Source organism: Taurulus bubalis, assembly GCF_910589615.1.
Source record: "Taurulus bubalis genome assembly, chromosome: 7".
NCBI lineage: Eukaryota > Metazoa > Chordata > Actinopteri > Perciformes > Cottidae > Taurulus > Taurulus bubalis.
Window position 1 is genome coordinate 5,969,883 of NC_136595.1, and position 17,774 is coordinate 5,987,656.

The window sequence follows — 17,774 nt, forward strand, 5'->3', positions numbered from 1 at the left end:
GTATGAAGGCATGATCTGAACGAGGTTGATTCACACCGTTATTCCTCATCATTCTTTCTTCTTCTCATAATGACATCATGTTGTTGGTCTAAGATGACGACGCTGTAGTGTTGACTTTCAAGTCCGGCACAAAAATGCAACTAAAAAACCCCAAAAACCCGACAAGCAGCCTTCATTCCTTGTACCTTAGGTTTCTTCCCAAACAGCCACAGCTTGTTCTTGGTCCTGCTCATTGGGTGCTTTGGGTCGGTCCGGGTCCCGGGGGCCCCGTCCCGGTCTCGGTCCCGGTCCCGCTCTCCTTTGGGCGTGTTGCTGATTGTCCCGTCTGATCCGGTTCGGCTCAGATTCTGACTGAAGTCCTCAAAGGGGAAGTCGCCCGGAGGTTCGAAGCCCGACTTAAACGACTCCACGACGATGGCTGAATCCTGAAGATGGAGACGATGGAGACAGATGAGTGGAGGGAGACAAAGAGGAGAGGCAAATAAAAATAGCTTTTCCTCTTCCGGTCACGTCCATCTTCAGAGAACCTTCCTGAAGGAATACGCTGTTGCTTAACTTTGGGGAGGGATGGCGAGAGCGCCATCCCTCCCCAAAGTTAAGCAACAGCGTATTCTCTGAAGATGGCCGTGAGCGTTTCCTCTCTTCCATCCGTCCTCCACTACATACCCTTCGCATGTCGACAGCTTTGGCAGCAGAGACCATCCCGTCTAGACATTTGGAGACGATAGGAATGACTCTCCGCTCCGCCTCGGCAAAGCTCCGGTACGTCTCTCCGAGCTTCACCGTCCGACGATCGTCCATGTCCTGCAAACTCTGGAGCAGGAATAGGAACGAAGGCTCATACGGACACTTCTGCTAGCCTTCAGCCAGCAAACAACCAGTCAGAGCAAGCAGCACTGATGGGAGTCAGTTTATTAGCAATGCTTTACATGAGACACGCTACATCACAGTTTGTGTGTTAGTGACTGATTACACACATTAAAAATAGGTAAAACAGGAAGTAAAATGTGAATGTTCTTAGTTGTTTTGTGTTAATACTGTAATTGGAATCCCTACAAGACTATAAGCGTGTGCCTTTACCTTGAAGGTGTGCGGTATGACGTTGTTGAAATGCTTCCACTGCTCTGCGTTGAAGTTCTGCAGCTGGGCGGCGTACTCGTTCTTACTCTCGTCCGCCATGTGAGTGCGCAGGTAAAACTGGGCTTTGGCCTGAAGGAGGACACAAACACAGACAACTTGAGCTGAAGCCTCAACAACCTCTTGTTTGCCCGACAACAACCACAACAGGGAAACACACGGACGACGGTACATACAGATTTCTACGACCCTGAACACAGATTTACAAACCTACACCTACTATTAAAATTAGCATTTCTAATACATCTTCACTGAGGAGATTTGTCAGCAGGATCACGGACAAACTGCTGGCCCGATTTTCATGAAACTTGGTGGAAGGGTGCATTGTGGGCCACGGAAGGACCCGTTCAATTTTGGATCATATCCCAATCACAAGGCGAATACATATATTCATTTTTCACTTTTGGTAACATTGCGAAATCGTGCATTTGGCATTGGCGGAGGTCTGGTCTAGTTTCCATGGTCTTCAGTTAAGAACAGTTTTTAGACAGTACCTCATCTAAAAACAAGACTTAGTGGGCAGTTCTTTAACCTCCGTTTGGAAAGGTTTATTTTCCTTCAAGCTTCAACTTAATCCACCTCGTCTAATTATACGGTAAGTGTGGAGGGAAGAAGGAGCTGGAGTATAATTTCATAGGCATCAATTATACACTATGGACTTTAAGGAAAACAAAATATTTAATTGCTGAAATGTTACGGTCAAAAGATGAAAGAGCTGTGTTTGATTTAGCCACGGCTCATCCAATAACTCCAGTCACGTGCCCACTATAGATCACTATAGTATATACTTTTCATTGACAATAGAAGAAAAGGGAAGCCGGCTCACGGACAAACGAATGACTTCCTACCTTCTCCACCTCTGACTTGGTGGCGTTGATGTCATTATCTAGCCGATCGTAGCTGATCTGGGATTTCTCTGCTTCCTTACACTCTCTCTCAAACTTCCTTTTACTCTGAAAAAAAGACACAAAGACAGAAAAAGAAAGATGGCACAATGTTAATAAACGTATCGAATACACGGTGTAACCTCTTCATCATAATGCACCGTCTCTTTCTTGTGAATGAGAGTTTGAAAAAAGAGGGCGAGAGTGAGGGGGATGAATGAGGAAGAGAGATAGTTTACTTCCTGCCAGCCCATCTGGGTCACATTAGTAGTGAAGAAAACAGGGAATAGCTGAGACATTACAGTCCAGTCACCAAGTAGTCACTACTAAAGTCATGCAGACCACACAATGAAACACTCTCCATCACATGTGCCAGAACAAAGTCATTCTAATGGGCTGCAGGCCAAACTATTTAACTGGGCATGTACTATTACAATTTAAATTAAACAAGCAGCAATTAGCTTTTCAGCTCTTTCAGCGGCGGTTAATGACATGTTTGTGGTCTAATGAGCGGATTGTTTTAAAATAACTGAGCAAAATGCAATTATGTGACCTCAGGAGTGAACAAACGGAATCTCTCTGTGGAGGATTTTAGGAACCAAATAGAAGATTGTAGAGGGCAACATGTGGCATGTTGGCTTGGTATTGATTTGGGAGAGGCTCTGTGTGTGTGTGTGTGTGTGTGTGTGTGTGTGTGTGTGTGTGTGTGTGTGTGTGTGTGTGTGTGTGTGTGTGTGTGTGTGTGTGTGTGTGTGTGTGTGTGTGTGTGTGTGTGTGTGTGTGTGTGTGTGTGTGTGTGTGTGTCGTCTTTGGTCCCCACTGACTGGGAAATTGGCCAAGAAAGAAGAAACGGTCCATTCTCGTACTAAACTCACTGTATTAATAACAGTACAGAGGGGCAGAAAACACAATTGTGATATAAAAGCATATCTAAAATGTGAGAAATGTCATTTGTCTCTTTGTGAAATAATAGCATGAGTGGAATTAGGGGGTGGAGCCTCATTTGTCCTAAAGTTACCTTTGTTAGCATTTCATGCATTCTTTGTGCAAACAAGTAGGAGACAAGTACAGCTGGCTGTCCCAAAAAAAAAACATCTACACATATCTAAACATTTTTTTTTCTCCATGCCTCCTCTTCTTTCTCCTCTTCCTCCTCACTTACATTGTCCATCTGTTTCCAGCAATGATCCAAATGCTGCTGGGCCTTCCTGCCCTCCTGTAGATGCTGCTCATATACACACACACACACACACACACACAGAGAGACACACACACACAAACAAACAAATGACATTTACACAGAAAAACACACATAAATAGTGTATATAAAAACATTCATTTACACGTACACAATATGACTGGATTTTTTTTTACAATGACACAATAACAATCCACTGGAAAGAGAAGTGCTGAGGCCACAGACACAGATTTAAGAGTCTAGTGACTAAAGCAGTAAAATGACAAATTTAGACTTAACTGCACTGAAAACTAGTTACTCATTAAATCATTATGAAAGTTTTGTACTTAATTGCTTTTTACAGAGCTAAAAAAAAAAAAAAAAGCTGGTAAGTAGACCTTCAGTTGGGTCTGTTTTGATCATATCCCATTTCCAAGGTCAAGAATTAACCTGTATGCTTAAAATTTGTGCTTTGATACCTCTATTTTATCCAATGTTAAAATACAAACAAAAATCCCTGTCTTTATATTTTTAAGACATCATTATGACAAACTGCCTGTAAACAACAGCTTGTACATTGAGCCTTATAGCGTGATATTTGATGCTCGACAAGCAGAGGGCGCTGTTCTTCTAAAGCACATTGATCTCAGACGGTCAGCTCATGGCATCAGCAGATGGTGGAAGTAAAAAAACAGATGGTTGACATCTCATCCAACAATATTTATCCTCTTGAGTGAAGCCAAACTGAAAATAAAGGCTCACGAGGCGACACACAGGATACAAAGGCCAAACGGCAACATCCGCTTCATGACAGGAAGCAACAGCGTTTCCCAGAACGTCGGTCTGAATTATCAATGGACGCACTGTGAGCTGCGTCGCTCGTATTCGACATTACCCAGAGGGCAGTGGGGTATGAAACCCGGGCCGTGTACTCACGTGCTTCCTCTCAGCTTTGATGTCTTGGCTGTACCTCATCAGCTCTCCGTACACCTTGTGGGCCATCTCCTCCGCCACCACCTCCCTCTGGCCGGCATAGTCGTTGAGCTCGTTCAGTACGGCGTAGAAGGACAGACAGGAAGTGAACCTGCAACACGGACACGCATGTGAACATGTGATTAATCGAGGGGCGCCGCAAGCACGCCTACTTTCTGGCCGGCTCCCACGAGCATACAGAGTCATACAGAGTTCATCAAGAGATTCAACAGCAGCCGAACTGATGCACTAATATCTAAGTGTAATGTGTGGATTATTGATGTGTAGTGCATGCGACATCTTACATTATTGCATGAATGTCCTGCATTATTTTAAGTGCAAATCTTCCAATTTAACATGTTCTTTTGCTAAAATGACTTTTCAACTTCTTTCCCTACTTTCTTTCCCTAGAAATATGACTCAGAAAAGAGTAAACATTTGCATGGACCTTACATTTATGCGTAGAATCAGTGATGATAGTGACAAACAGGGATTCATTCCATTCACTGAAATGCAATTTCAGTCATTTTTACTTCCCGTGGCTCACAAGATATCTTCACAATGTTGTTGTAATGTGGTCAGAAAACACCCTGAATACTGTTTTTGTACTTATGGGAAACATTTGAGTGTGCAAAACATTTTTTGCGCAATGCATAAAGTGTGAAAGAGTTGGTTGTCAGTCACGTGGCACACCTGCTTCAGTGAGGATGAAGGTGAGAGGGCGGACCCATTTTTATTGTGTAAAGCTCTGGTGTCAAATGACTAATTCAAGCGTTTGTGAATTTGCAGTCAGACCAAATGAACTGAAAGCACTTCCACAAAGTAGATAAAAGCAGAACGACTGGAAAATAGAAAGAATCATCCTATTTGACTCACCTGGGCTCCTCATCTTTAGAGCGCTTTGGACAGTATTTCTTCACCAAGTTCCTGATAGGAGAGAGAGAAGCAGACTCAGAGGTTAAAATACTGTCTGATATTTTAAGCCTGGCACTCAGGCATACACACACACACACACACACACACACACACACACACACACACACACACACACACACACACACACACACACACACACACACACACACACAGTCTCAGTGTTTTATTAAAGATGAATCAAAGATTTAAACATCAAAGCTTCTGCCTGTCCGTTCCCTCAGGCTCTGACAATACAGACTACAGTACAGCAGCGAGTTAATGATTTAACTAGAGAGCAAAGGCTTGTGTACGTGTGTGTGTGTGTGTGTGTGTGTGTGTGTGTGTGTGTGTGTGTGTGTGTGTGTGTGTGTGTGTGTGTGTGTGTGTGTGTGTGTGGGAGTTTTCAACAACAAAAAAGGAGCCTTCCTGCCGAATTCCTTGTCTGAACTGCATGTACTGTAAAAACATCAACACACAGTTCCATCTTTGATCATTCTTCAGACCTGCAGAAGCAGAACAGTGTGTGTGTGTGTGTGTGTGTGTGTGTGTGTGTGTGTGTGTTTGTGTGTTTTACTTATTCTAATGGGATTTCCCCTCTTTGAAATCAACCACTGGGACTCTACTGGTTTTTAATGAGCGTTATTGTGTTGCAACGTTGGGATTTAAAACCAGTAAATGAAATATTTACTCACAACGTGATTGCCTTCATTTCAACATGTTCAATGCGTTGCACTACCAAGTGCAGACACTGACCAGCATGCGTTTGAACTTTAGTAATATGTGCATGCTTGAGATGAAGACAGGCCGCCCCCCCCAAAAAAAAAACAGATGCCTGAAGCAAAAAGGAGCAGCACTGTGTTCTGTAAAGTAAGGCAACCAAAGCTGTGTTTGGGATGAAGAGCATGTCACATGTAGTCTGCCATGTCAAGCATGTCTGACTGTATGATCGCCTCAAATATTGTTAAGTCTCATCCTGGGATCAGTCTTTCAGTCACTGTATGAAAAGATAAATATGATTTATTTAAAGAAGGCCTGTGTTAATGCAGAGCTATTCTCTCATTGGTTAATTAACTGAATGTACTTAAATGTCTGATGTATTATGCAGGAAAATTAAATATCAGTTCAGGACTCAGGACTGGGAGATAGTCGCTGTGACATGACTCGGATTAAGGAAAGAGAAGCTTCATCCAGACATCCTTGTGTCCAAAAAGCTTCCTGTTTTTGACGGAGGAAGAAAAAGAAGATTGAGTGTCTTCAGAGCTGCTATGAAAGCCTGGCTGTGTGTGTGTGTGAGCATGTATGTATGAATGAGTGTGTGTGTGTGTGTGTGTACCGTAGCTGCTTGGCGTAGTTTTGCTCGATGTCCAGTCTCTCCTTGACGAACTTTGCAAAGCGCTCAAGGAAGTCGATCCCCCATTGAGTGTGTTTGTCCAGGTTATCAAACTGGTCCTGAAGAAGAGAGAGAGGGAATAACATGGAGGGCAGAGGAAGAGGACGGGGTGGAAAGATGAGAGACAGAGAAAGTTAAGTTAATTGTGATTAATGCCTCTGGATTGACAGAACACTTTTTAAAACTCATTGTGCACATGAACTACACATTTGAAAGGATTCAGCAGAGAAAGGAAACGAATGAGTAAGAAGTCAAATGGAAAACTATCTTTCCGACGAGAGGTTAACATTCAGGGTCACATGACTCAGGAGTCTGTCTGAATGTAAGCCTGTTATTATTCAAACAAATTAAATGAAGCATGTCCTCCTGACAATGACTCAGCGGCGTTTCATTTCTGCCTTGTGTACATATTATACACACACATCTCATACATTATGAGGCCGGGAGCAGACTCTATCTTCAAGTAATTCTTATGTCAACGATTAATATTATTCTAGTGAGGACAGGTGACATAAGATCCCATCACAATGCAGTTTCAGTGTGTGTCTTCAGGATAGACTGGCAGCAATGGCTCTGCTCGACTGGAAAATCATCACTCTCTCTCTCACACACACACACACACACACACACACCAATCTCCACCCTTTTCCAACTGTTTTTAATGCAAGACTTAAATCGATTTGAAATTAATCACTCGACAATATACGTGCATATGTTGGTAATCTTCTTGGTGATTGACTTTTCCAAAAGCATAGCTCATCAACTCAGTGCTCCCTGGCCGTGAAACATCGGTGGTTACATGTCCGAGCGTATTTGGACACGACCAGTGAGAGCCATGAAGACGGTGTCCATTTGCAGCTTTTACAATCTAAATCAAAAGTTGGCATTGTGACACACATATGGTACACAAGTGGATTCATGGAAACTCAAATACAGAAACGTCTTTGTTAACACAGAGCAATCAAACATTGGAGATAAGCCATCCCCAGTTTGTGTGTCAACACCACGGCCTGGATCGGGGTCACCAAGGGGAATACGAGACAGCCGACCTCCTCGTTTGTGAAGTTATCATCTTCTTCAGTTACAAAAGACAGCAGGGAGGCTTTCAAGCAGCCATGCTGAGCTTTAGTGTGTAGAGGTCGAGTAGTAATGTGTTTTGGCAAATCAAATCAAATCCTTAATTTCCACCTAAATCAAATCAGTTCTCATCTCTAAGTCCAAGTGGACACATTTTAAAAAAGGTGTTTCTGAGATATTGTGTTCACGAGAATGGAGCGGACGGACAAACCGCTGTATAAAACCTCGAGCCACAGCTATCGTCAGCGTGGAAGGCATCAAAAACCATCATTTGTGTGTCAATTCTGTAAAAAGACAAATCACCAGGACAGAAACATCAGTCTGATGAGGCAGTGAGCAATAAAACACAACAGCCTTCTTCTTCCAACGAGAAATTTCCTCTAAGAGCTCAATGTCATAATAAATGATGTGAAACACATTTGCAATTCATTTTGATTATCCGTCTGATATTTCCCTGTGTTTGTGCATTGAGGTCCACCCGAAGGGATTCATTGATGCTTGTAACTCGGGGTCTTATTTCCACTGGGACCTGGAGGAGAACAATCGACTAAACAAGAGAGCGTCTGCAGTCAAAAACAAGACATCAGACCAAAAGAAATGACCAAAATAACCAACAAAAGGAGCCCAGCATGTTCAAACAGACCAGTGACGGGCTGAAACATGGACTGGCGGCGTAAACGGCACCCACTGGTCTCTGCGAGGCCGAATGCCAGCTTTCATCAGCCAGAAAGAAGTTGAAAAAGATGCAGAGTGGTGCAAACAAATGCCAATTTCAAGCCTATCTTTTTAAGATGTATCCGTAGTGCAGCCGCGATGTGAAACGGGGACAAAGGAAAGCCGGATGTTGCCCTGAAACATGGCAGGATGCCCGTTTTCTGCTACGTCGTTTATGGTCTGCCCGTCCGGTTGCCTCTGCTAAACACCGGCCAGGCTTGTGACAGCCTGGCCGCCTCCTTTTAGCCGCTGTGTGTGTGTGTGTGTGGTTGCGTCAGCCCGTGTGACGGGTCCATGAATAAGTAATGGGAGATGAGCTCATCCTGTAGTTTGTGGCAGGCTGAGCGCAGACCGGCTCACCGGGGAGATGACGACATCTTTGTTCTCCGGGTCTTTCGGCAGGATGGGAGAAGAAGTAGGGCGATGAAAATGAGGAGGATGGTTTCCGCTCTGCCGGCTGAATCTGGGGTTTACAAGCTGGGCTGCACTCAGCTACCCAGCAGCTGCTGCACCTGCGCTGCACAGGAACGGATCCACCGCCGTCTTGTTTCACTCTGGTATGTCATCGAAAAGACCAGCAGGTGCCGACGTGCTCATGGTCCAATCAATTACTATCGCATTGCTCCGGTTATTTGGTTTCCTCCTCAACACCTCATGTGGCCTAGTCTTGGTCCCAAATGTAACTTTTGGCAGAACATAATAATATTTTTGTAATTCTAGTTTTTGCAAGATAAACAAATATTCTTTTTTACTTCATGTAGATTGACATGTACATAATTTTTGTAGTCATTCATTCCAAACGGAGGCAGTATTTACTTAACAAAAAGCTTTAACCTTAACATTCCTGACTTCAGATCACATAGACAAATAAGTGGCGGCTGAAAAAAAGGTTTCTTGTTATTTACATTAAAGTATTTCAAGTCCTCCAAGTCACGGAAACACCGCAATTAATTTAAATTGTATAGTGCATATTGATTTATCAACTGAAATGTTTTTCGCGGTGACCACTTTGGCTGGAGAGCTAGAGTGATGTCACTGTACGATGTCTTATATCTTGGACTATATAAATAAATACGTTTAAGGACTCCATGCCAAAAATAGTTTGAGTTAAGAGCAGCAGCCGAGTATCAGCTGGGCTTTAAAGTCATAATTACACTGGTGCTTATGCCTAATTGGACACATGCCACGATGATTGGTGGACAATCATTTTTGTTTCCTTCCCAGATTAAATCGCAAACAAAAATGGGTCACGGTTCTACTTCTGCTTAGTTTCTCACCGACAAAGCTCCTGCTCTGCTTTAATGAGCTTCGATCTCAGGGTGGGAGAATAAATTAGTCATTTAGCTTCCAGACAAGGAGAGCTCAAGAAGCCCCTTGTGTGTAGATCCCACACAATGCATGTACACCCCGATTAACCAATCAGGAGGCTAGACGGGCCGTGCCCAGCCAATCAGAGAGGCAGGCGGCCTGTGTGCGTTCCATGGGAGAAGGCAGGTTAATTAGCATAGAAAATGCTGCTAGGACAAAAGACTAATTACACACTGTGGCATTCCAGAGCAGACAAACACACACACACACACACACACACACACACACACACACACACACACACACACACACCCAGACTCTCTCTCACACACACAGCGGCAGAGACGGGTGGGAAATGTCAACTTGTCTGAAACACTGGCATCACTGACGACCCCCGGGCTCCGTCTGAACTGTGTGTGTGTGTGTGTGTGTGTGTGTGTGTTTACATTTACTGTGTCTATGTGTGATCCTCTTCCTCGAAAACAATCCCCCCCCCAAAAAAAAGAAGAGCATTCCAGGAATGAGCTGGGGAGCGAGGGAGGGGCGGAGAGGCATTTAAAGGGGGAGGTAAGGAAAACAAGAGGAAAGTAGGAAGAAAATTGGACAGGAGAACGGGCCGGCATCTGTGTGTGATAAACATTATTTTTGGTCTACGTCTGTATAACACGAACATTTGATTAAATAACAAACCTAAAGTATCACAACCTTTAAGTAACTGGATTTGAATTGATCACAAACTATAAACTCAAACTGTGAATGTTATTTTTCGTGTTATTAGTAGACACTGCCTACATACAGTAGATGCAAAACAGGAATTTCAAGCAAATGCAGTTGATATGTTTTGATCAAGTTCGCTGATATTAAGGGGAGGTCGGTGATAAGAATAAACAGCCAAATTAATTAAGAAATTGTTAAGGATTTTAATAAAAAACGTTGCATACGGCAAGAAATAATCTTGCTGTACATACTGTATATATATATTTTTTTTTTTTCATTGTCCATTAACCGCACTATTAAACTATAATCATATGCACTGCATTACATAACAAGTATAATAACATTAAATGTTGGATCTGGATCCAATAGATCTGTGAGTAGAAGTTAGCATTTCGAGTGAGCTTTACGTTCGGAATATATATACATACATACATACATACATACATATACATATATACATATATATATATATATATATATATATATATATATATATATATATATATATATATATACATACATATATATACATACATATATATACATACATACATATATATATATACATACATATATATATATACATACATACATATATATATATACATACATATATATATATACATACATATATATATATATATATATATATATATATATATATATATACATATATATATATATATATATATATGTATATATATATATATATATATATATATATATTTAGTGTGCAGACTCGTACCTATGCTGGAGGTCTGAGTTTTGTAAAAATAAATATATAATAATAATAATAATAATAATAATAATAATAATAATAATAATACAGACACACACGCGCATGCTTTGCTGTTTCATTGCTGAGATCATCTGGATTTGAATAGACTTGGATTTGTTGCTAAAAAGGTTGTTGTGGTGAAAAGTCTCAAATTTCCATCTAAGGGCAAACAGACAGGAGCTCCGGCCCTCTCTGCTCTGCAGGAACCGCCCGCTTGACCGGCTTTACAGACTCTGGTTTTAGCCTGAAGGTTTCTGGATTTTGATCGCTGCCCAGAACGCTTCAACAGTGTTGAGCAAGTAGACACAAGTCTTCCCTCTTTCTATCTAGTAGCTCAACTCTGTGTGTTGGAGGTTTGATGAACGTTTGAACTGCACTGGCAGCTCTTCCTCTTCCTCTTCCTTCAGTTCCCTGACAAAGCAGCAGTTTAAATGTACAAATAAAGCTTCAGACCTCCCTCTACACTTCATGTGGCTAGTTCACAATAAAAGCCATGAAGCGTTTTATTAGCTGGAAGGCTTTTGCTGTGAAAAGCACCAGGAGGAAGCGTTGCGCTCGCAGTGGATTTGACCACCAAAAAGGTTTATGACAGTTTCACAAAACTGACCATTTGCACCATGGGTAAAAAATGCTGCTGTACAATGTGTTAAACAAGATAAATAACTCATCTTTCACAATGTTTTGATTTGGTTATGTTGAACCTGCAATTAGGGCTGAACAATCTTGGAAAATAATTCTCACTTCTTATTTTCAAAGAAAGACTAAATCAAATTATTATGGTACGATTTCTGCGGGTATCTGTAACAAACAAGTCTGTAGAATATGATGTGTAGGCCATGACATATCAGCAGCACAAAAATGTATACTAAAAAAGATTTACCTTTCACAATCGCCTCCTGCGGTTTGAAGATTCCAGTGGGTTTTATTACGATTTCAATAAAAAATGTGGATTAATTATGTCGCTCTACCTACAATCCAAATAAATTTCATTTATTAGAAGCTTTGTTAATGGTCTCATGTTGCTTTGAAAAGTGCTGACAGCCTATTCTATAACTATCAAACGTTGCCAACTGGCACTCAACATGACCCATCTTTGTAGCTGTTGGTATTTTAATGACTTCAGTTTGAAAAGAGCCGTTGACACTATTTCATCTGCACACGAACACACGCACACAATACGTCCGTACAAGGCGGAGAGGGAATTTGTGATTCATACTTCTTAAATTGTCGTTATTAAAATAATTCAGAGAGCGAGTCTCCTGGATCCCAGTCAGCGACACTTCACTCCTGCAGACACTCGGTGACTCCGTTTGGATCTATGTGCATCCAAAAGCACACCGATGGAGTCAAATGGGTTTTCCTGTGAGCTGAAGCAGCCATTGTCCAGACACTTGTTTACATCAGTTCAGACGGCTCAGCTGAGGTGAATAAATGGGTGTTTCTTCCTCTTATGTAAGCGCTTGCAGGAGCTTTTGTTGATCCCAGTCTGTGTATCGTTGAGATGGAGGATTATCCCAAACAGAGTGCACTGATTTACACCTCGCTAACAGCTGTGCAGATTGTTAAAGACAAAATCCAGGTCACGGTCAGATTTGTTTTGCACCGGGACGACTGCCGAAGCCAAGAAACTCGATCAGCGCTGAAGGTCTTGTATCCCTGAAACCTCTCTGGAACGAGTGCTTTCAGTTTCTCAAGTGGCTGGACGAGTGAAGCGCCCAGGAGGCGATGGGGCAGGAACCCGTGCTCACTGTGTGCAAGCAAACACAACCCGGGGGGGAAGGGGGGGGGTCGTTGAGAAATACCAGCGCTTTCCTCAAACCCAAAAGGAGCGCAGAAGGAAAAAGCATCGCAACTGCTAATAAATACCTTAAACACAGACTTCTCAACACTGAAACTAGATGTTGGCTGAAAATGTCAACAGCGGTCCGCTCCATGTTTTCCCTTTTGTGACCGGGCTGAAAGAGAAAGGAACATGCCAGAAACAGAGGAGGAGGTCCGTCTTCTGGTCTGCATCTTTACAAAGGAACTAATTCATTAGTTCATTATTAGTTGATTGTTATGCAACAGCTTAATAGCACAGTAACTGATTCATGGTTACTAGGAGAGCAAAAAAGGAAAACATGTTCTACTTCCAGGTTCTTAAATTTCAGGCTGTGTCTCTTTTGTCTGACTTTATAATGACTGAAAACTGAATGCCTTTGGGTTTCGGTCTGTTGGTCAAACAAAATTTGAAGACACGACCTTGAGCTTTAGGACATTGTGACGAAAACCAATAACTGAGAAGGAAAACCATCTCAGCTTTTTTCTTTGACTGGTCACCGTTTAAACTAATTGTGAAACAAGTTTCCACAAACTTATTTCTGGCTGCGGTTCCATTTGCTGTCGCTTTGAATGGACACAGACAAAACCCATCAGGAGGCGTCTGTGTCCCGAGTCAGAGACGGGTCAGTCTAACGTTAACCCGGCGCCGCCACAGGGGAACCCTGTTCCACTAAATAAGCACTACAGTGGGCCTATTATCCCCGCAAGTCATCCAGCGAACGTTGCCTAGTGGCATTGCTTTACCCATACACTGATAGAGAGAGAGAGACGTGTTGATAATAAACATGGATGACACTGACTCCATCACCTGATCTCTTCCCACAATAAACACTCTGTTGCTGCAGCAGAGACATGCACACACTATGTCTTTCTTTCATACAAACAATATCAGCATTGTATTCATATTTAAGCCAATGTGCTTCATAATGTAAGACAACAATGCTTAATAATGACCATTAATTTTGCCTCAGCTTCAATCCACCCGTTCTCCTCAGTCATTCACCTGCTCTATACCGGTTTTATGTGTGAGATTTAGTCAATACAAATCTTTTTGCTTTTCTAACATGTTGTGCCAGCAAGGAAGTTGATTAAAGAATACATAAATACATGAAAGTGTGGGCATGGTGCTGGAAACTGTGACATTCCCAATGAGGTGTGAGCTTTTCGCTGGACAGACTTATTTAAAAAAAACATGCGAGAGCTTTTTTTGTAGAACGAGCAAAGTTAAATTCAGTCTAAAGGTCCTAAAGGTTATCCTTTTCCTATATTATGGTCATATATAGTGAAAGACCCAATTCAAATGATTAGGAAATACATAAGTGTACTTAAAAAAATATTGGTAATTGGTAATGAATAAGAAAAGTTGCCTGTAAAGTGCACTTGACACATATACCGTAAACGTCGGGTTACAAGCCGCTACTACCTTCAGTCAATGTCCCCGTTAGCTCCCCGCTGTAGCCAGCTAGCGCTCCGCTAGCTCCCCGACAACCACCGAAGGTAGCGGGACCAGACACGTGTCGACACCCGAATCGGGCAGAGGGGACGTGGCCAGTAGCAGCAGCAGCAGGGGGCTAGCAGCAGCGGGGGGCTAGCAGCAGCGGGGGGCTAGCAGCAGCGGGGGGCTAGCAGCAGCGGGGGGCTAGCAGCGCTAGCAGCAGTGCTAGCAGCAGCGCTACAGCGGGGACACCCACCGGAGGTAGGAGCGGCTTGTAACCCGACTTCCTGATTGGTCCGCCAGTACAACCTGCGTCTATTGGGCTGTTTGTTTTTTTTGCAACTGAAAAATAAATGCATGCTAACGTGCAGTATCATAAGATTCAAGACTCGATCGAACATCACATTTGGTCAAATTGAGTTGGATTGCATCGTGTCGGGCCCATGAGGCAACATATACCAACGCTAAAGACATCGAGGCCTTTAATCATGGCAATTATGTACGAATATTACGTTAAGTCTCTCAAGGATTTGCAGACAGCATAAATAACTGGTGAGGCAATCCTAATCCATTGACAGCCATTCCCAAAACCACTGGTTTGGGTTAAAGCCACTATTCTGTATTTACTAGCCGTCTGTTGAAAACACACACACACACACACACACACACACACACACACACACACACACACACACACACTTGGACACACCTCCTGTCTGTGGCTAGCAAGTCAGGTTTCATAGCAACCCGATGCCCTCTATTGTCCTGCTCTGCTTCACAAACACACACCCTGATGGACTGGTTAGGCGAGCGAGAAAGAGAAACAGATAGAAATCACTCTAATCCAGATACGGTCGTGTCCAAACAAGCACTGGATGCAACCCATGTTTTAACACGGAAACATGTTGCAGACACGTGCTTTTCCTCCATGACCGTTTAAACACAACGCGTCTCCTCATGTCAGCTGAAATGTGAACTGTTGACACGGTGAGGTTAGGCGTCAAATCCGATTAGTTCTAGTACGAGCGGCCACTACTTGGTCCGTCTCTCCCTTCCCGACAGTCTGCCAACCAACAAATCCACCGACTCTAATGCAAAGAGCCGTCTCTGTCCGAAAGGGACAAAGTGGAAATATAATAATCCAGACAATCAACGTTGTCTCACCTTGATTTGAAAGTCAGTGAAATCTGAGAGCAGCGAGTCGCCTGAAGTTTGACCCAGTTTTTAAGCCGTCAAAATGTTTCAGTACTGCGTTGTTTATGGTAGATGAGCTAAACCTTAAAAGGTCACCGGGTCAACAGGGGAAACCATGTGTACTTATCAATAAGCATATTGTAAACAAAACATAGTTAGAGTAACGGATGAAGCGTCCGACTGTTGTCTCCTCATGTTTAAATGAAGCAGGAAACAATATCAAGTCTAGAAATCACGATACAGAATTAGCTAGAGCCGAAACAATCAGTTGATTAATTAATTAGTTAAGTGACTAAACATTAATACTATTAGGTTGATCGATCAATATTATAAAAATGAACATAAAATTCCTTGGTTTCAGCTTCTCAGACGCAAGAAATGCTTTTCTTTTATGTATCTTGTCTTTGACGGTAAATAAAAAATCTTTGAAGATAGCACGATGCAATTGGAAGTAATTATATTGAGCTATGGGGAAATATAAATGTTTCCACTATTTTCTGACATTTTATAGATCAAACAGTTGATTGAGAAAATATTTGTTTCAATTAATTAATAACTTAATGAATAACCCCTTATTTGTATTTATTTATTCTATATAAACGCTGCTAATCCCGTGTTGTATGTTCTGTTGAAACAGAGCAGAATGTCTCAAACATCAATGGTTCACATGATTGGGAGAGACTGTCAGTAATGACTTTCAAATGACTGCAGTTATGTTAACGTAGTTAAATAAAATGTCAGTGGCTTTGATCGGAAACCATCAGCCGGTCGTGATCAGGGTCATCCCTCTGACACTGAAGGTCGACTAGCGGATTTCCTCGATCACTATCTGATCTAAAAAGAGGAAACAGAGGAAACCCTGTTCTTTTAACGAGGATTATTTTATGTTTTTAGGATGACATCAGTCATTTTGCATGTGCTGGGCTGGCTCTGGTCTTCTCCTGAGAGGAAGTTGTACGCTGTTCAAGCCCTGAGGAAAACGTGTGATTTGTGATATTGCGTTATGGAAATACATTGAATTGTTTTAATGTTGCTGCTGATCCCACAGTGGCACATACACACATAGAGGCAGTCTCTGTACGAACATCATCATAGGACAAATAACCCAATAAAAAGCTTATGCTGCACTGTGTACTGTACTACACGGGTCTAGTTTAAGTTGTAAAGGATGACAGTGTCTCACTCCGAGCCTCTGCTTTCTGAGAGTTTACAGTTTGGAGACTTTGTTGTAAAACATCAAACAAATAATGGCAAGAGCACCCGTCTCCCTCCAACTCTCTCACAAATAAAAAGGCTGCAGACTACTTACTTTCGCATCGATTCAAATAAAAAGGGCTCTTAAATCAGAACTAATTAGAGGTCAAAAGATGAGAACGATAGACACACACACACACACACACACACACACGGCTAATTTCAGCACAATCCTTTTCAGTGGTTGTCCACAGTATTAACCACAGCGTTTCCTGTGTGTGCGTCCAATATGAAAGAGCAGGATGTGATGATCACTGTATCTGTTCAACAATCCATTGAGCTGTGTCATCAGACCATATGTGCATGCTTGTACACACACACACACACACACACACACACACACAAACAGCTCATTCATCTCAGAGAAAAAGCCACAGGATACTTGATTTATCTTACCGCTGACTCAAGTGCACTAATCAAAGCCAGGGTTTGGCATGAGAGGGTGTGTGTGTGTGTGTGTGTGTGTGTGTGTGTGTGTGTGTGTGTGTGTGTGTGTGTGTGTGTGTGTGGACCCCGACACCTCTTCCTCTCAGTGTTCATGCTGGTTAGTGCGGTTGACTGTAGGCTATGACACTGGGTTTGGGTGCTGACAGCTGGCACTATTCTTAGGCAGTGAACGCATCACGTCAGTTTTAGTCCACTCAGCACTGACAATCGCAAAACTATAATTAATGCGACCAAAACATCATGTCCTTGCATCCTTATTTGTGACTAACCATCAACAGCACGGGTTAGGTAACGCTAATTCATTTAAATTCTAATTCTGGTTAAAAGGAACAGTTTGACATTAAGGGAAACGTGCGTATTTCCTTTCTGGCAAAGGGTTAGATAAGACTTCTGTTCACTAAATATAAAGGTCAGCCAGCAGTCTGTTAGCTCAGCATGAAGACTGGAAACAGGAGGAAACGGACACATACAAAAACTGTAAAAAGGACAAGTTGTGCGTATTAAACAAAGTAGATATAATGCGTTAATTAGTGAGCTTTAGAGGTCAGGTAGAT

The 17,774-nt window shown here is 42.3% G+C and overlaps 1 protein-coding gene across 4 annotated transcripts in view; it reads right to left on the reverse strand.

The window, feature by feature from the left end:
- fnbp1l (formin binding protein 1-like) overlaps positions 1 to 17,774 on the reverse strand; it is a gene marked incomplete at its 3' end in the record, with an annotated part of 35,220 nt that overhangs the window by 6,099 nt on the left and 11,347 nt on the right. For all 4 annotated transcript variants that reach the window (XM_079221270.1, XM_079221268.1, XM_079221269.1 and 1 more), the window contains exons 2-9: positions 6,419 to 6,534; positions 5,047 to 5,097; positions 4,135 to 4,282; positions 3,184 to 3,246; positions 1,986 to 2,090; positions 1,081 to 1,209; positions 667 to 813; positions 186 to 425 (exon numbers count right to left, since the gene is read on the reverse strand). In XM_079221270.1, the coding sequence (XP_079077396.1) occupies positions 186 to 425; positions 667 to 813; positions 1,081 to 1,209; positions 1,986 to 2,090; positions 3,184 to 3,246; positions 4,135 to 4,282; positions 5,047 to 5,097; positions 6,419 to 6,534 (999 nt within the window). The remainder of the gene's footprint in view (positions 1 to 185; positions 426 to 666; positions 814 to 1,080; positions 1,210 to 1,985; positions 2,091 to 3,183; positions 3,247 to 4,134; positions 4,283 to 5,046; positions 5,098 to 6,418; positions 6,535 to 17,774) is intronic.